This window comes from Mauremys mutica, chromosome 1, assembly GCF_020497125.1.
Source record: "Mauremys mutica isolate MM-2020 ecotype Southern chromosome 1, ASM2049712v1, whole genome shotgun sequence".
Lineage (NCBI taxonomy): Eukaryota > Metazoa > Chordata > Testudines > Geoemydidae > Mauremys > Mauremys mutica.
This window is the reverse complement of record NC_059072.1, coordinates 29,995,907-30,015,698: the sequence shown is the minus strand read 5'-3', so window position 1 is coordinate 30,015,698 and position 19,792 is coordinate 29,995,907. Positions and strand designations below refer to the sequence as shown.

General features: G+C 40.9%; 1 protein-coding gene and 1 non-coding gene across 2 annotated transcripts in view; one reads left to right on the top strand and one right to left on the bottom strand.

Annotated features, from left to right (window-relative positions):
* Positions 1 to 17,619, top strand: part of LRRK2 (leucine rich repeat kinase 2) — a 117,067-nt gene extending 99,448 nt beyond the window's left edge. Inside the window, exons 42-51 of the mRNA XM_044982338.1 lie at positions 657 to 827; positions 3,596 to 3,696; positions 4,643 to 4,837; positions 6,634 to 6,827; positions 7,113 to 7,185; positions 7,459 to 7,643; positions 9,651 to 9,803; positions 12,348 to 12,556; positions 15,193 to 15,264; positions 15,981 to 17,619. Coding sequence (XP_044838273.1) covers positions 657 to 827; positions 3,596 to 3,696; positions 4,643 to 4,837; positions 6,634 to 6,827; positions 7,113 to 7,185; positions 7,459 to 7,643; positions 9,651 to 9,803; positions 12,348 to 12,556; positions 15,193 to 15,264; positions 15,981 to 16,102 — 1,475 coding nt within the window. The 3' untranslated portion in view covers positions 16,103 to 17,619. The remainder of the gene's footprint in view (positions 1 to 656; positions 828 to 3,595; positions 3,697 to 4,642; positions 4,838 to 6,633; positions 6,828 to 7,112; positions 7,186 to 7,458; positions 7,644 to 9,650; positions 9,804 to 12,347; positions 12,557 to 15,192; positions 15,265 to 15,980) is intronic.
* TRNAK-UUU lies at positions 10,704 to 10,776 on the bottom strand. Its single transcript has one exon. It is a non-coding gene; the product is annotated as a tRNA-Lys (tRNA).
* Positions 17,620 to 19,792: the final 2,173 nt, after the last annotated feature.

Genomic DNA, 19,792 nt, shown 5'->3' with positions numbered 1-19,792 from the left:
TATAATGGGCTGTTAAAAAGAATGTAAGTTCAATTACATTAACTGATCTTAATTATTTTTTCTGTTGTACAAATATGTTCAGTTTGAATATTTTTATGCTTATTAGTTTATTAAAACAATATTCTAAATGTGCTTGGGTTTTATTGGTCAGTAATATGCGCTTTAGGGTTCTGATTTTTCAGAGGTGCTGAACACCTGCAGCTCCCGTTGACTTTAATTGGATCACATTTGCACCCATTTGAAAGCCCCTTTGCACTGCTAGAGCAATGAAAAAGTAGCCTTAGAGTAAATGAGAATTGGGCCCGTTGCCATGAACATGAGGGCATGACTCCCATAGTGCAGTATCAGGCCCTGAGTTAGGATTGCAGGGCGTGCCCTTCCTTTTCACTATTAAATAATAAAGCTCTTTTGATGGTTAGACTAATAGCATAGAAGCTTATTAACTGATTTACAGATACTTCTTTTACACTGACCTTCCATTTGCTCATATCTTCTGTGATTTTCAGCATATGAACTGCTGCCAGTTCCAAAATAGTATGTAATTTTTTTTTAACTTCCTGTGGCATTTTTCATCAAGAGGTATTTATTCTTAAAGAGACAGGCATGGCATCAGCCTGGCATGAGTCATAGCTATTAATGAATCATTTTATTTCCAGGATTTCGAGCACCAGAGGTTGCCAGAGGAAATGTTATTTACAATCAGCAAGCTGATGTGTATTCATTTGGCTTGCTTCTTTATGACATTTTAACAGCAGGAGGTAGAATAATAGAAGGCATGAAGTTTCCAAATGAATTTGATGAATTAGCAATTAATGGAAAATTACCAGGTATGTCATGTTTCTTCAAGATTTAACACTGGAACATACAGAGGGGAAAGATTATTTAAATCAGCTCCAGTACCAAATGACTGGAGGACAGCTAATGTGACACCAATTTTTAAAAAGGGCTCCAGAGGTGATCCCGACAATTACAGACCAGTAAGCTTGACTTCAGTACCGGGCAAACTGGTTGAAACTATAGTAAAGAACAAAATTGTCATAGAGGAACAGAATTTGTTGGGGAAGAGTCAACATGGTTTTTGTAAAGGGAAATCATGTCTCACCAATCTACTAGAATTCTTTGAGGGGGTCAACAAGCATGTGGACAAGGAGGATCCAGTGGATATAATGTACTTTAGATTTTCAGAAAGCCTTTTACAAAGTCCCTCACCAAAGGCTCTTAAGCAAAGTAAGCCATCATGGGATAAGAGGGAAGGTCCTCTCATGGATTGGTAACTTGTTAAAAAATAGGAAACAAAGGGTAGGAATAAATGGTCAGTTTTCAGAATGGAGAGAGGTAAATAGTGGTGTCCCCCAGGGATCTGTACTGGGCCCAGCCTTATTCAACATAGGCATAAAGGATCTGGAAAAAGGGGTAAACAGTGAGGTGGCAAAATTTGCAAATGATACAAAATTGTTCAAGATAGTTGAGTCCCAGGCAGAGGGCGAAGAGCTGCAAAAGGATCTCTCAAAACTGGGTGACTGGTCAACAAAATGGCAGATGAAATTCAGTGTTGATAAATGCAAAGTAATGCACATTTGAAAACATAATCCCAGCTGTACATATATAATGATGGGGTCTAAATTAGCTGTTACCACTCAAGAAAGAGATCTTGGAGTCATCGTGGATAGTTCTCTGAAAACATCCACTCAATGTGAAGCGGCAGTCAAAAAAGCAAACATAATGTTGGGAATCATTAAGAAAGGGATCGAAAATAAGACATAAAAGATCATATTGCCTCTATATAAATCCATGCTATGCCCACATCTTGAATACTGCGTGCAGAGGTGGTTGCCCCATCTCAAAAAAGATGCTTTGGAATTGGAAAAGGTTCAGAAAAAGGCAACAAAAACTACTAGGGTTATGGAACTGCTTCCATATGAGGAGAGATTAATAAGACTGGGATTTTTCAGCTTGGAAAAGAGACCTCTAAGGGGGGATATGATAGAGGTCTATGCAATCATGACTGGTGTGGAGAAGTAAACAAGAAAGTGATATTTACTCTGTCTCATAACACAAGAACTAGGGGCCACCAAATGAAATTAATAAGCAGCAGGGCCGCCCAGAGGATTCAGGGGACCTGGGGCAAAGCAATTTCGGGGACCCCTTCCATAAAAAAAAAGTTGCAATACTATAGAATACTATATTCTTGTGGGGGCCCCTGCAAGACTCAGGGCCTGGGGCAAATTGCCCCACTTGCGCCCCCCTCCTCCCCAGGTGGCCCTGATTGGCAGCAGGTTTAAAACAAACCAAAGGAAGTATTTTTCACAGTATGCACAGTCAACCTGTGGAACTCCTTGCCAGAGGATGTTGTGAAGGCCAAGACTATAACAGGGTTCAAAAAAGAACTAGATAAGTTCATGGAGGATAGGTCAATCAATAACTATTAGCCAGGATGGGCAGGGATGGTATCCCTAGTCTCTGTTTGCCAGAAGCTGGGAATGGGTGACAGGGGATGGATCACTTGACGATTACCTGTTCTGTTCATTCCCTCTAGGGCACCTGGCATTGGCCACTGTTGGAAGACAGGATACTGGGCTAGATGGACCTTTGATCTGACCCAGTATGGCCGTTCTTGTGTTCTTACAGTGATTGTCATACTGGCTAAGATAAATATTGCCACTTGTGTTGTATCCTATGTCTGACTGTGGCCTCTACTTGGAGGATAATGCAAAAGAATGAACAGTTTTTGAATTTGTCTAAAATTACATTCCGTTTTCAAACAGTGAGAAACTCAGATTTGGAGATATTGGGCCAACATCATCCCTGGTGTAACGTTATTAGAGATACATCAGGGATCAAATTGGTGCACTCCATAAAGAAACAGGACTTTTGTATGCTTAGAACTAAATTCAGACCTGGTCTAAGAGAGAATATGTTCATTTTGTGGGCTGCATTTTTTTCTTTAACCTTGTTTAATGTCATGTCCATATAAGGTGATACTGGGGATATCACTATGCATTTTGATGGACAGGAAAAAAATTCACCATAATTAATATTTAAATTTGGGGTTTAGAACTCTCAGTGCCTAAGATGATGAGGTAAACCTCTATGTGAGAATTTAACCTCATAAATCCCATAAATGTTGGGAGTTCCTGTGCAGTGTGCTGAAAATTCACCCGTATGATTAAAGACTTCCTCTAATTCTATTTAATACCATTCTCTCTGCTGAACACAGACTAGTAAATTTTCAAAAGAGAGTGCATGGGCATTGCTGAAGTCCCCATTAAAAAGTCAGCATTTACCAGTAGTTACAGCTTAGATCCCATTCTAAAATTAGGGAAATAGTGATGCCTCGGGCATCATGCTTTGATTGTTGGTAATGACAACCACTCTAGCTGTGTAACGCCAATTTGCTGTTAATAGAACTTGAGTACTTAATCTCTATGCAGTTTGAAATTTTACCCTAGTGTGGGATGTATCTCTGGGCAGCTTTGTAAGAAGTTGTGAGAAATTCTGGTAAGAAGAATGGTATTCATAACTTTCAGTCCTTAGTTGTGATAAATTGCAATAATTAGGCAATTATCTAATTAGCAGTACAAAATTTATATTTTAGATCCAGTCAAAGAATACGGGTGTGCTCCCTGGCCTGAAGTTGAAAGTTTAATCAGCAAGTGTTTGAAAGAAAACCCACAGGAAAGACCTACATCTGCCCAGGTAGGTTGTGGTTGTATTATACAATTTCTGTGTTAGCTTCTGTTGTTGACTTATTATGCTCTACCAGTTCAAGAGGAAGTGGTGAATTTAAGTTAGGACTTTTCTATAGTGTACACACCTCTGGCATAGTCTGCATTCTACTCCATGCTTGCAAGTTGCATACAAACTGGCCCATGTGGATCCTGCTGGTGTGCACTAAAAGTTCTGTAGTGGGTGTTAGTGAAGTCCTGTTTGAAACGGGACTACATTTTACATGCACTACGGAACTGCTGGGGTGCAACAGTAGGGTCCATATAAGCCAGTTAGTGTGCTACACCCCAGTGGTGCACCATGTGGACAAGCCCTTTGTAAGAAGTACAATATTTTCTCCTCCCTATTTTTGAACAGAAACGTTTGTGCAACATACAGATTGGTCATTTTCTTTTATATTTTGCCATGAATCATCCAGTCATGTTTCTGCCACTTCATTACTTGGTGATTAATACTCATATATGCTAGCCACATAGGATTTGTGTCAGATAGACGTTTTCAATTAACATTACACAACAAGAACTTGTTATAAAATTATGGATGCAGTTCATCTACACTACTCCGTAGATCTTCTAAAATGGTATAGATCTAAAAGCTACCATAGTGTGTCTCCTGTAATTATGCTACCTTACTCTGTGATACTGGGTAAGATTTTCAAATGTGCCTTAAGCAACTTAGGAGACCAAGTCCCATTGACATTGTCCTGTAGTTTCAATTGGGAAAATGTATTCTTCACTTCCACCTGAGAAACAGTAATGTAGTGCATAGTGCCTGTGTACCTGCAGTACATGAGTAACCATTACATGCTGTGATACTGTGTACATAGATAGTACTTTGTTACCCTTCCGAATGAAAAGCGCTATCTCTTTATTTACAGACTGTTGTTATCTTGGTTATCTTGTGGTGTCCTTTACAGGTTTATGATATTTTGAACTCAGCAAAGCTTATCTGTTTGATGAGGCATATTTCAATATGCAGTGCCTTTACAGCAGAGTGCATGGTTGCTTCTAATCAAAGCTGCAAGAAGGCAGGGGTCTGGATAGGTAATGGAAATACAAAAAAAGGCCAGGTTTCGTTTATTGACTTAAATACAGACGACCATACTTGTGAGGTAGGTGTGAAAGTTGTCATTTATTACTAACTCCTTGGCATTGATAGGTCTGATGTTTCTATATTTACATATTAAATGCATTTTAACAATAGGGTATAGCATCTGGAAAGCCTAGCTCCCAGCTTTGACTGCTTTCATGCTGTACAACCATATCAGCTACGTCTCATGGTCAAGAATTCCAAAGGCATTTGATATAAGAATCAGCACTGATACCATGAGATGAAGCAGAACAGCTGCCTCTGTTTTTTGGGTTTTTTTTCCCCTACATAGACTTACCTTATGAAACTATAAAACATTAGAATTGATAGTTACTGTACCGACAGGGAAGTGGGGACTTTGAGGCTTAATTTCCGATGTCTGAAAAGTGCTTTGAGATCCTCAGATCAAAAGGGCCACAGAAATGCTTCTTTTTTAAGAGCAATTACTGAGGGTGTCTCAGGGAGGGGCATAGTTAGAAGTCATGGGATGGAACTGAGCAAAGTGAAATTTAAGCTGATTATCATGAGACTTCCTGACAAGTGAAGCTGGTTAGTTTATGGAATATAGAGCAGGGGAAAAGCTCCTAGGATCTGGACTTGATGATCTTTCAAGGTTCCTTCCAGCTCTACATTTCTATCATTCTGTATCATCTCCCCCTCCCTCCTGGCCATCCAATAACCCTCACAAGATTGTCCTACCACCAATGCATTTCTTTCTTCCAGTGGGCTGGCTGTACACCAACCCTCAGCCTTTTTGCACTGAGGCCAGAACACAGACCAATAATCCTGATAACCCTCCATGCCAATACAATTTCCTGTAATTCCCACTCCTCTCAGGAGACTCTCACTGCCGTGGGATGCACCCACCAAATGTCTCCATTTAGTTTCTGGAGTTCCCATATCCAATATTGTTACAAGAAGCAGATTTGCAAACTGGAAGATGGATTACCCAGGCTAGGTATGCAAAGTTGCACATGTGTTTCACTACCAGCACTGGATATGACTCATCACAGAGCATATTAAAAGAAGGATTTCTGTGATGCAATAGACTGTAGTGAGACACAGGCATGAGATAGCAGATACTGTGTTACATTTGAAATTGCTGCTTTCGGGGGCGGGGAGGGCGGGATTTTTTAAAATGAAATATTTGGATCTGTGCTTTATTTCCATCAATTAAACTGTGCCACAGAAAGTATCATAAGTGCAGTTCCATGTCTTTGCTCCTCTAACAACAGCTTTCAGATGTTCATTAGCTGCTATATGCTGAGAATGTATGTGTTCCTGGTAGTTAGTTAATTAATGTGTTAGATCACCCTGCTAGCCTTCTCACAGCACTGGGCAGACAGATGGTGCATTTTTTGGGGAGGAGGGATAGCTCAGTGGTTTGAGCATTGTCCTGCTAAACTCAGGGTTGTGAGTTCAATCCTTGAGGGGGCCACTTAGGGATTTGGGGCAAAAATCAGTACTTGGTCCTGCTAGAGAGGGCAGGGGGCTGGACTCAATGACCTTTCAAGGTCCCTTCCAGTTCTAGGAGATAGGTGTATCTCCAATTATTTATTTTTATTTTAAAAGGACAGGCATGGCATCAGCTTGCCATGGATCATAGCTATTTATTAATCATTTGTTTTCAGGATTTTGAATGCCTGGGGTTGCCAGAGGAAAAGTTGAAAGTATCTTCTGCTAATTGGGGATTTCTTTTCATGGGGAAGAAAGGCCATCTTCCCAGAAGGGCCTAGTGTTTTTACTTTATGCAACTCAGTAGTGTAATCCTTGCTGAAAAATAACCAGGCTGCTTTTAATTATTTTTTCTTGACACAGGACATTGCAGATGGAAGAATCTTGTGTTTGGCTTTAGTGACTCTTCCTACAGAGAGAGAAAACTGGGTTGTGGCAGGAACACAGTCTGGTTCCCTGTGGTCATTTAATACAGAAGATGGAAAAAACAAACACCATCTTCAAAAAATGTCAGATTCTGTTACCTGTTTATACTGCAACTTTTTTTCAAAGCAAAGGTATCATTTAGAGTTTAAATATTATGGGCTTCATTTTGAAATCTGACTTCACAGCAGTATTCACAAAGCGGGTGGTTGTACATGTAGCTTCAGGCACAATACATACTTTGCCCATGTGTTACTTGCTCACAGGCAGAGCTTAAATGCTTATTTTTGGAGATGTGGCCCTCTGTTCACTTTTAGTGACCAGCAAAACCCCTAATCTGCCAGACACTTCTGTTTTTAAATCTTCTTCAATGAACGTTCTTTCATGAGGCCATTCTGGAATTTATAATTTCATTTCAGCAAACAGAAGAATTTTTTTCTGGTGGGAACAGCTGATGGCAAAGTAGCTGTTTTTGAAGACCAAGCAGTAAAGGTAAATTTAACATATGTAGTACTCTCTTTAAAAAACATAATCAGTAATATGTAAAGTAACTATTTCTAATAGCTTTCTTTCATGCAGTTTACCAAAAAAATGGGGAGGTAATGGGGGAGGGGGTTGCTGAAACCAAAACCCAGTGGCACAAAGGTGTTATAAAGGTATAGAAAATCTGGCCCTGTATGTATTTGTTTGGTTTGTCAACTTCTAAGTTGCCTTGTATAAGTATATACTGTATGTTTCTAATGGAGTGTATATTTCTTTTTACAGTGCAAGGGTGCAGCACCTTTGAAGATATTAACTATAGGGAATGTCAGCACACCGCTTATGTGCTTAAGTGAATCCACATGTGCATCTGAAAAAAATATAGTCTGGGGAAGCTGTGGAACAAAGATCATATCATTATCTGGTGATATATCTATTCAAAAACTGATTGAGACAAAGACAAGTCAGCTGTGAGTTTTTTATATTAATGTAATTTGGTTCTTCTTGTTTTCATTAACTTTTTCTGTCAGTGTTTTGTCTGAGAATCCTATCCTATTGCTTGTTCTTTGTAAATACCTTATTTCCATTTTTTTTCCTTTAATAATAAAAAAATATAAGATCAACTGATACTTAAGGTATTTGTTCTAGTTTTAAAGCAAACATTAAGTAGCATGCATTTTTATTTTACAAATGTGGCAGGAAGAAGATGTATGTTTTATGACGTACATAATGCTATTGGGCAAATGCACACATGAGAAGAATTTGCTCAACTCCCATTTATTTCATTGGGAGCCATGTACATGCATTGAGCATAGGATTTACCCTATATATTTATAGTTATAAGCAGTGATGAGCTCCCAAAATCCTAAGAACCGGTTCCCTACCGGGTCATTGGTGGCAGAGGCGTCTTCACTCGCTCCAGGTTTTCCGCGGCAGGTCCTTCACACGGAGCGAGTCTGGAGCCCCAGACCCTTTAAATTGTCACCAGAGCCCCACTGCTGGAGCCCTGGGGTAGCGGCAGGGGCACTCTGGGGTCTATTTTAAAAAGTCCAGGGTTCCCACTGCTTCTACCGCCCTGGCCCTTTAAATAGCTGCCGGAGCCCCGCCGCCACTACTCCAGGGCTCTGGCGGCTATTTAAAGGGCCAGGGCAGTAGAAGCAGGGGAGCCCCGGGCCCTTTAAATTGCCCCCAGAGCCCTGGGATAGCAGGGGGCTCCAGCTGCCTCTGCCGCCCCGGTTCTTTAAATAGCCACTGGAGGCCCGCCACTTCCCCAGGGTTCCAGTGGCTATTTAAAAGACCGGGGCAGTAGAAGCAGGACAGCCCCATGCCCTTTAAATAGCCCCTGGAGCCCTAGGGTAGTGGGGGGTTCTGGGGGCTATTTAAAGGGATGGGGCTCCAGCTGCCTCTGCCTCCACACTCCTTTAAATAGCCACCAGAGCCCCGCCGCTTCCCCCAGGGCTCCGGCGGCTCTGCGAGGTGGGGGGAGCAGGGGAGGGGCCAGGGGAGCCTTGGCCTCCCCAGCTGGGAGCTCAGGCGGGCCAGACAGGACAGTCCCGGGGGCTGGATGTGGCCTGCAGGCCAGAGTTTGCCCACCTGCCCACCCCTTTAGGAACCGGTTCTACACCGGCTTCTAAATTTAGCAACCGGTTCTTGCGAACCAGCTCCAGCTCACCACTGGTTATAAGGTATGTGTATACATCTTTGCCCAATATACATACATTGCATATGATTCCTTACCTCTAATTATTAAGAGGCTAAAAATTTATTGTGATGAAGATAGCAAAGGTGTTATTCTTATATCAGACTGTGAGGCTGAAGTTGTTGAGCGTACAGTCCTCACCCCAAATCAGTGAGGCAGAAGGATGCTCTTTCCAAATTGCAGAGATATGATGATAAAAGTGTGCACAATCATGGGATTTGTAAGAGATTCAAATTACTAAGTACTCAAAAAGGTTGCTACTAGATTAAAAACAGAGGTAAAGCGTTTGGGCAGAATCAGGCTGCACCCATTTTGGGTCTGGTCCTGTGTTGTGCTGAGTAGCTCTCCAAAAGAAGTCAAAAGTCCTTAGCAGCTTGCAGGATCTGGCCCTTTGTTAGAATAGGAAGAAGCAGTGTTTGCTCTGTTGTCACCTGACAAATATGTTTAGGGAAAATTTGTTAATAGATACTGAACTTGGTTCTGCTTCCACAGAATTCAGTGATAAAACATCCATTGACTTTGTTGAGAGCAGGAGCAAGCACATTAAGATTTCCCATATCTTGGACCAATAGTTACATTTATAGGCCTGAATCTGATCTCACTTAAAATGGTTTTATACTGGTGTAACTTTACAGATTGTAAACATTCATATCTGATTGTTTATTTTTAAATTGATCCAGGCCCACTTTGTTTTTAGGCTTCGCGTGTCTGTAATTGTAGGCAGAGCTTACCTATTAGGAATATAGTATATGTTTAATATTTTTTTCCTCTTTCTTAGATTCTGTCACAAGGCTTACAGTGATGCAAACATTATTTCAATAGCAGTGGACAAATCCATCTACTTGGCTAAGAAAAACAGCCATTTTGTGGAAGTTTGGGATAAGAAAACAGAGAAACTTTGTGAACTAATTGACTGTGCACATTTTCTAAAGTAAGTGTCTTATTTTATACTGTTGGTATTGTGTGTAATAGATGAATAGTGGATTCTTCTGAGAGATTGTCTAGTGAAGTACTTCACATTTTGGGGGTGGTGGGGAAGGGAATCACTGGTGAGACCAATTCTGTTGTCAGGCATGGCTTTTCCTTCCCCTCTTATAGAATCATAGAATATCAGGGTCAGGGGTGGCTCTAGGCACCAGCAAAACAAGCTGGTGCCTAGGGCGTCAAAATCTAGGGGGCGGCAGGCTGGGCCGGTGGACCTGCCGCAGTCATGCCTGCGGGAGGTCCACCGGAGCCCCGGGACGACTGGACCTGCCGCAGGCATGACTGCGGAGGGGGCGCTCGTCCCGCGGCTCGGCTGGACCTCCCGCAGGCATGACTGCGGCAGCTCAAGCGGAGCCGCCAGACCCCCGAACCGTCTGCAGCCGCGGGACCAGCGGTCCCTCTGCAGTCATGCCCGCGGGAGGTCCGCTGCTCCCGCGGCTCCGGGGCGCCTCCCGCGCATGACTGCTTGGGGCGGCCAAAAAGGTAGAGCCGCCCCTGATCAGGGTTGGATGGGACCTCAGGAGGTCATCTAGTCCAACCCCCTGCTCAGGGTAGGACCAATCCCCATTTTTTTATTTTATTTATTTAGCCCCAGATCCCTAAATGGCCCCCTAAAGGATGGAACTCACAATCCTGGGTTTGGCAGGCCAATGCTCAAACCACTGAGCTATCCCTCCCCCTGTCTTCTAGTCCTAAGTTTTGGACTGGTCCAGGCAGGCTCTCAGGACCACTCAAACTACTGAGCTATCCCTCCCCACCCCAAAAGGAAGAACTGAATTCAAGGAGAGTCCTCAAGAGATGCCTTCTGAAGATCGTGGGGGGATATCACAGGGGGAACTGTCTCTTCTGCCTGACCAGGGACTTGAACCCTGGACCCTCAGATTAAAACTCTGATACTCTTCCAATTGAGCTAGCCAGGCTCACCAAAAAAAAAAAAAAGTCATTGAGTCCAGCCCCCTGCCTTCACTAGCAGGACCAAGTACTGATTTTGCCCCAGATGGCCCCTTCTAGGATTAAACTCACAGCCCTGGGTTTAGCAGGCCAATGCTCAAACCACTGAGCTATCCCTCTCCCCCTTCTTCTAGTCTTAAGTTTTGGACTGGTCCAGGCAGGCTCTCAGGCTTTTTACATGGCCTTCATTCTTCAGTTTCTATTAATTTTACACCAAATGTTTATTTCACTGACTACATGTGACCCCAGATTAATGCTTTAACTCTGTGGGACTCCTGTCCATGCCACCACAGCTATGGACTGACATAGGATAGTTAGGTAACATTATTATCTCCCACCCTTTGCTCCATGCCCAGATTGAGAACACAGGCAACATATCTCAGAATTTCAGATAGGGTGGTTTAATTTTGCTATCTATTGCTCCTGTCCTTCAGAGCCTAACCCTGAAAGGTATTAAATTCCTCCTGGGCCTTTTGAGTGCCCTCAAATCCCATTGAACTCAAGAAACTGTGAGAGTGTGATGCTGAGATGAGGTCATATCAGGAGTTACCCAGGAGATACTCAACAGGTCACGGCTTCTGCCTTCAAGAAAAGAGGTTCTAAGATGCCAGAAGTGATCACCATTAGTATTAATCCATGATGTAGTAGCTTTTCCTCCAATGTATAAAATGCACATACTGGGTCCTCTGGAGACCATAACTATAACACATATACTATATGTAAATATATACAACTACCCACATATGCTACACACAACTATATGTATGTACATTAATTGAAAATAAATCTACTCATGCTGATAAAATTACTCATATTAGCACACTGCAAGAGGAAATCCTGGCTTCTGAAGGGATTGCATTTTTTGGTGGGGGAGGGTGTTTTAATTTCTTTTGGTCTGTACAGGGATTTATCTTCCCCTACCCACTGCCTTGCCAGTCTTTCTTTTTCATATAGGAGAGAATTTAGAATATGGAAGGGAAGGTTTCATTTCTGAGTTTCTTTTGTCCCCAATCTATAAACAGTACTAATTAGACTGGTAACCAAAATACCTTAAAATAGAGTCCCCATCCTCAAATTACCTCCTGGTAGGCTACACAAGCCTAGTTAATTTAACTCTTTTTGTACACACTTATCATCTTACCTAACAAAGATGGTGAAAAGGAGTGTTGTATGTCAAGTCTGTTTCATTCTCATGCTGCTGTGAGCAGTAGCATCAATGTCATCCTCTCCTTTTAAAGACTAGAACAGGATATTATTCAAATACAGCTTTGAGCCTCAAGGAGAAAGGAGAGCTACCCGTGTCCAATTTAAAGCCCTTTTCAGGTTGCCCAAGTTAAGACTGATGGTTCTTAAAACTTCAGTAGTTTTCTTCCCAACTTGTTTAATTTAAGGAAGTTTCTTAGGTTGGGATTCATGCAGTCTGCATTGACACCAGATTTAAAATGTTTTGTCCTGTGCAAGGGTGTGAATTTAGCAGTTATCCAATGAAATATCCATGCATGCAAGCAATTTTTAATACAAAATCTCTTCATATTTTTAGGGAGGAAGTCGTGAAACTAAATAAAGAATCGGAACATACAGTGGCTTATTCTGGAAGAGTGAAGACCATCTGTTTACAAAAAAATACTGCCCTCTGGATAGGAACAGGGGGAGGACATATCCTGCTGCTTGATTTAACAACACGTCGTCCTATACGAATAATACACGATTTTTGTGACTCTGTTCGAGTCATGCTGCCAGCCCAGCTAGGTAAATATTCAAAACAAACAATCTTTCATTATAGAATTATTGACAATTCCTGTTTGACATGCCATTCCATGAACTAATTAGAATATTCATTTTTTTCATTCACTCTATTCTATTTGCATGTTTAATCTAACCAATCGAAATCCTTATGTGAGTAAATACCAAAGACTGTGCTACTGGTGCTAGATGTGACAGCAGTGGCTCACGCACTTTTTCTAGGAAAGCCCCACTTGTGACCAGTAGTATCTCGCTCACGCCCCTTTTGTGCCATGCCCCCATACACTTGCCACCATCCTTCTGTCCATTTTATTTCTCCTGTTCTGTCTGCCTGTTTTCTCTTCCTTCATACTCTCTCTCTCTCTCTCAGTATGTATGTATGTATGTATGTATGTATAATCTTGTTGCTTAATAATCATTCTTTTTTGCTTATTTGATCTGTGGTGCCCACTCTCAGTTCCCCCTCAGCAAAACTCTAATTGGTGCCTCAATAGGGCAGAGTTACAAGTGCAGCTTGCAATTCAGCTGTATGAAGTAGGAGGAGGGGATAGAAACTTGGGTTAGGGGGCTTCTGTCAGAGCCTACAGATTTGCATGTATGAGCTGCTCGTGTCACCGTGGCCACCTCTATTATAAGTCACTGTGGAAGCAGGAACTGAAAGTGGGTAGTTTTCAAGGAGTTACTTCTGCTTTATACATAGCCACAGCAGCACAGGTGCAGAGGGGTCAGATTTGGGGTATAGTAATTTTCTCCATCCCCACTGTTCTTCTGTGTCCCCCAGACTAATCTAGACATCCCCAGGTTACAATACATTATAGTGCAGGGATGAAAAACTTAAGTATGTGTATTATAATAAAATACTCTGGGATACTGCACATGGTCTACATTCACCTTCTATGAAACACCCCTGAGCTGCATCTCCAGTGTCAGCATGGAATAAAGCATGCCCGTAGTAGGAAAAGTGACTCTAAAGCTAACATGGTGGAGTTCCCACACTTAATATATTCCTGTTAGTTAATTCCATACTTTAAAGCTCTGATATCTTCTCATTGGTATCACTGTAAACTTAACCTGGGATCTGAAAACCCAACCTATTTTCTGTCTGCAGCACTGACTCTATTAAATATATTCTACAGTCAGACATAGCTGGTGATGATGATGATTCATAGGGAAGAATAAATTTCAATTCACTCTGACTAACCCTTCAACAAACTAGTATTATTGTAAAATGTACTTGTTAGGATCCTATCACTGTAGAATTCGACACCTAAGTGACCCTAATCCGCTCCGGTCAGACTAAATGATCACAATGGTCCCTTCTGGCCTTAAAGTTTGTGTCTGAGCCTTCTGTATCACAATTAACTAGTTTTCTGCATTTTCCATGTATGTAATAAGATTAACAGCATGTCACTTGGTAGAACATTTAGGGTATGTCTACATAGCAGTTGGCCCATGTAACTCCCAGGGCCGGTAGACATACATCTGCCAATTCTGCTTGAGCTAGTGCCTAAAAATAGCAGCGTGGAGGTAGCGGCACAGGCTAGCCACCTGCGTACATGCCTAGGGCAGGTGGGCAGGATTGTACTTGGGTGGCTAGCCCAAGTCTCTGCCCATGGTATCGTGGTCACACAGCTAATTTTAGCACGTGTATGTCTACGCACACTGGGAATCACACCTGCCAGCAGCTGTGTAGACATGCTTAGTCTGCTCTGTTTGTACTGTGAGTTGAATAAAAGTTCATATCGTTCCATGCTTCAACACTAAAAACTAAGTAAGTATGACATCTGTCACCAAAAATTCTCACTTGACTGCAATTTTGATTTTATTTTACTTTTAAACTTTTGGCAATCTGTAGTGTACTCACAAACAGCATCTTCTTTACAATCTGTTTATATTAACTGTATACACTGATAACCCAGAATTTCCTCTAGTGGTTTTCTGTAACAAAAATGCATACTATACCTACCTAGAATCCTGAAATGGGAAATCTATACAATCCAGAAGGGGACAGGCACACTGTTCCAGACGTCAGTCACCCATAACGAGCAGAGCTAGCCCAGCATGAGGAGGGCGCACTGTTATTTTCATAGTGGGATAACGCTGCTCTAGCAAGCACTCCCTGCGAGACCAAGAGGAATTTTGGCTGATTCAGGCAGAATACCTCCTGGGACTCCCAGCATGGCCCCTTAAACCTTCCACAATCCCAGTTTTGGTAGTAAACCAAAATCTAGCCTTATATATGCTCCATAAGACACAGGGACGAAGCCTGTCCTCACACCCACATTCATAAAACTTTAACATATTTTCACTGCAATTTTTTTCTTTACTCTATCCCATGAGACTGAATGGGTGTAAATGAAGGTAAATGATTTACAATATTTATGTAATTTGTCCTTGATCTTTGATAAATCCCTCATATTAAATGGGGGCACAAACACACACACACACTGCATTTTTTCATGTCACTTTGATAATGTTGAATTTTGATTTTTTCTAACAGTAAAATATATAATATGCACTAGTTTACTGAAATCTGCTTTCTGTTCTTTCAGTGGTGCATGTAATCTGCTTTTTCTGCTCTTAAATGAAGTGAAATCCAAGTGCTATTTAAAATTAAAATCTAACATTTTATTTTTGAAAAGGGAGCCTCAAGAATGTCATGCTGGTTTTGGGGTACTGCTATCAATGTAATGAAGACAACAAACATCAGAAAGGTATCTGGTAATTTATTTTACTAATCCATCTTACTTAAGTTGTAAAAAATACTGTACTTTTTTTTTTTAAAGATGTCTGTTAGGAATTTGATTATATCATTAGATATATTTTCATTGCAGCTTTGTGGTGATTTATTGTTGTCTGTGTGTTTCTAGACTCCTGCCGAACTGAGCCTGTAAAATATAGCAGTGCCATATTAATATAAAATTAAATGTGATATTAGGGATGGGTTGATTTTGATAAAAGAAGAACCAGACAAACCTTTGCTCAAAATTCTAACTGAACCAGAACCTCTTTTAAGGGTCCCTGATTATAACTGTAACAATATCCAAAATTATACCTACAGTAATCAGAATTGAGACTAGGAAGCCTTATCCGGCAAGCCCTTTTCACGCAAGCAGTCCTTTCATCCCCTTACTCCACTGGAACCAGTGAGACTGCTTCAAGAAGAAAGGACTTACTCTCTGCATAAGGGTTGTGGGGCTGGGCTCCCACCAAATATAGTCTAAGCCATAGTAAATTTAGGTTTCAAATCTGTTTTAATTCTGTTTTAATGGTTTGGGCCTGAATCTCATTCACACTAAAGCTCATTTACATTTCCAGATCTGTTATTTCTGACTGTAATTAAAAATAAAGCAGCAGAATCACATTTGTAATGCGATAATTGTATCTGTGTAGTACTTTTAAATGTTGGTTTTTTAAATTATTTTTACAGAGCTGCAGTCGTGTATGTCTGTGTGGGACATTAAGCTGCCCCATGAAGTACAAAACCTGAAAAAGCACATTGAAGTGAGACAGGAATTAGCGGAAAAAATGAGAAATTTTTCTTTGGATTAAGGAACCCTAGACAAGTGGAGAGTCACCTTGTTTCCCAGTTTTCCATTGGTTTAAACTTTTACTATATATTACATTACTTTTTTGTTTAAGAAACAAAGGGAAGTGACTGTCATCCCTCAGAATCATGAAATATCAGAAGAAATAAGGAATACTTTTATTTATAATATTTGGATTTTTATAATATTTTGAAGGAGTCAAAACTATTCATTCAATCTGCTTTCAGCAACATTGATATAAATCTAAAGTATCTTCATTGGTATGTTTCTGATTTTGGTTACACCAGCATAAATCCAGAGTGACTCCAGAGGATTAGATTCTTCTCCTAGTTACAACCATCTATATACAGAGTAACTTCATTAAGTTGACACTGTAAATGAGAGCAAAGCTTAGGCCTCACGATATATTCTGCTACCTGCATACGTTAAGTTTACTGATGGTTAATGTTATTAAACTCGTATTTAATAATTTTGATTGAATGTATACAGCCTAGTTTACAAAGCACAGGCCGAATAGGTCAGGCTTTTTTCTTTCCTATGTACATTAGAGTTTGACAGTTTTCAGTCTGTTCATAAAAGGCTGTGTACTGCAACAGCAAAGACAAAATTCAGAATGAAAGTGTCTTTGAAGTTAGTGCCTTTTTTTGACTGAGTGTATGCCTGGCACTGGGCAATGCAATCTCATTCATAGAAACACTATTGTTTCATAACACATTCTCACATGTAATTCTACAAACTCCCTTTGCATGGTCGGGAATGCAGGGTAAAATTCTTGTTATGAATGTTGCTGTGCATAGAATGTGGTATGACATGGTGCTTCCCAGGTAGCCATCCAATGTGCTATAAAGTGCCTATGGAGTATTCATGCAATAGAATTGTCCAGTTTGCTGATCTCAGTCTGAAAAAGAATTGTGTGCAAAGTTTACCATCCAGCCTTGCTAGGAGCACCTTATATTGATATTTTTGTAGTATGTAGTGGAGCCTGCAGGCATCTAAGATGGGCTAATTCTTGCTTGTGTAACCCCATGGTGAAGCTGCTCACACACACACCTACCTTTATTCTGGAGATATCATTTCATTGCTCTATATCCATTAACCCAATTGTCTGACAGCATGACTCAGTGCCTTACTTTGTCCTTCATACCACAGACAGACATCTTTCTCGAGCCCTAAGACCAAGAGCATCTTCACCATAACAAGCCTGCAATGCCAGGGAGCAAAAAACCCAAAGTCATTCTGAAATTTTGTCTCCTGCCGAGCAGAGCAAGGTGTTCCCACCAAACAAGTCCCCCTCCCTCCAATCTTTTAGAGTTATAAATAATTCCTAAACTAGGATAACAGAGAGCACTGAGCCTTCTCAAAATGAATCCGTATTTGGCTATTTGGAGTCTTTTCATATCTGCACTGTTTATAATGTGTTTGTGTTGTATAATGTGCTATGAATAATGCTATTTATATGGGATTTTATAACTCAAAAATACATTATTTTTATCATAAAGAAATAAACTTAAATATCTGATATTTCACGTGCTGAAGTCAGTTTATAGATCATGTTGAAGTGTAAGCCTTGTATCTATTTATTGGAACACTATTTTCTGGATATACATTTTCATGGACAATTTTCCAATAGTATGCTTTATTTCTCACAGAATTTCTATATAGCTGGGGCCTGACCGCTTATGTGCAGGAGTCTATCAAATTCGCAGCCATGAAAATTGTGTCATGGACTGTGAAATCTGGTCTTTTTGTGTAACTTTTACCCTATAGTATAGGGTAAAAAGTATACAAAAGTACAGTGTTTCTCAGACTGGTGGTCCTGACCCAAAAGGGGTCACAAGCCTATTGTGGGGAGGGGTGTTCACAGTATTGCCATCATTACTTCTCCACTGTTGAGGGCAGCTACTCTGCCTTCAGAGCTGGGTGCCTGGCCAGAGGCTGCTGCTTTCTGGCCACCTAGTTCTGAAGGCAGCACAGAAATAAGGGTGGCAATACTGTGACCCTTCTACAATAGGCTTTCCAACTCCCTTTTGGTCAGGAGCCCAGTTTGAGAAATGTTACAGAGAAATCACATTTTTCCCAGGTTGGTCATGGCATAAATTACACATCCATAAAATTTGCTATTTTTGCTGTGACCGTACATTTTTTGCAGGTTGATTTTGCTGCAATTTAAGTAGCCCTCTCATAGGCATGTGTACAGGGTGTGCTGGGTTTGCCCCTGCAGCTCATCCCGGGGTAGTGGTTGGAGCGGGCCTCAGGGAGGCGGTCAGGGGACAAGGAGCAGGATGGGTCGGGGATTCTGAGGGGGGCAGGAAGTGGGTGGGGGTCAGATAGGGGGCAGGGCCAGGCTGTTTGGGGAGGCACAGTCTTCCCTACCTGGCCCTTCATACAATTTTGGAACCTTGATGTGGCCCTTGGGCCAAAAAGTTTGCCCACGCCTGCCCTAATCTCTCTCTCTCTCTCTCTCTCTCTCTCTCTCAAAAAAAAAAAAGTGCTTTTGCATTTTAATTTAATCTCATGATTCGCTCTATATAGAAAGCCCGTGTTTGCTCGCAGCATGTGTGCCCACTACTGCAGTGCCGTATTACCATTGGTCCTCACCTCCAACTATTCTAGAAAATTCTTTAACCTATATAAGCAGCTGCATCAGGCATGCCCAGTGCAGTGTCTACAGTGTTTGTATTCTTTGTCGCGTGTACTCTACTGAAATAGTATAACAAGCCCGTGGCTTTACGTTTTAATTCAATCGTATGATATCCCCTTTTAATTTTAAAATATGGATTGGTTCGTCAAGATTTAAAAAAAAGGAGCAGGCAAGCTGTTGATTTGAAAGAACCTTTTCGAAACTAGCACATGTAAAAAACAAACTAAGAAGTACAATGTCCCAACAGCGCCTTGACTCACTCATGATTTTGTACACTGAACAAGAATTGGCTTTGTCGGTTAATTACAATGATGTGACTGAGGAATTTAAATCCATAACACCTGGTGAGCGACGTCTCATTCTCTAGGATAGGAAGATGAAGAAACCTTAATCTGTTTTGGTCAATTTGGGTTAGCTCATTATCTGGTTAAAGATAAAGATCATGAAAATTGACTGTATCTTTGTATACACCTGGTTATCACTACAGCAAAAATTTGGTATTTTGTGTCTCATTTTTTAAGTAAAGCTTAGTTAATTTAAAAAAATAATTAAGTTTAGTTAAGTTTTAGTTTCTTTAGTTTGTTTGATGAATAAAAATAATGTCCTTTATGATTAAGTATTCAATAAATGTTCGCCTTTAAAAAAAGAAAAAATTCCCTGGGTGCTCACCCTAATGAAATGTGCTGCGCACGCCTATAAGACCTTTATTTATATAAGCTCTTAAGCTTTCGTCCAGAAGCAAGTGATTTTATTCAGATGCTAACAGAGTGATGTAGAAAGTTGTCAAACCAACCTAACTTTGACAATTGTTTCTTCTTGATAGTTGAGTTACCACTGTTTCAAAGGTAAAAGGCTCATAACAGTGGTGACCCACTAGGACTCAAATGGGGAGAAAACATGCTGAATATAACAATATTGAAACCACCTTACAAACGTTTTGCAGAAGTCTGTTCATAACAAGAGAATCTTTTCCGCTGCCTGTCACAGTGCTAGAATTGTGTTACAGCAGCCCTGCCTCCCTTAGCCTTTTATGCTGTTGACAGACTGTTGAGT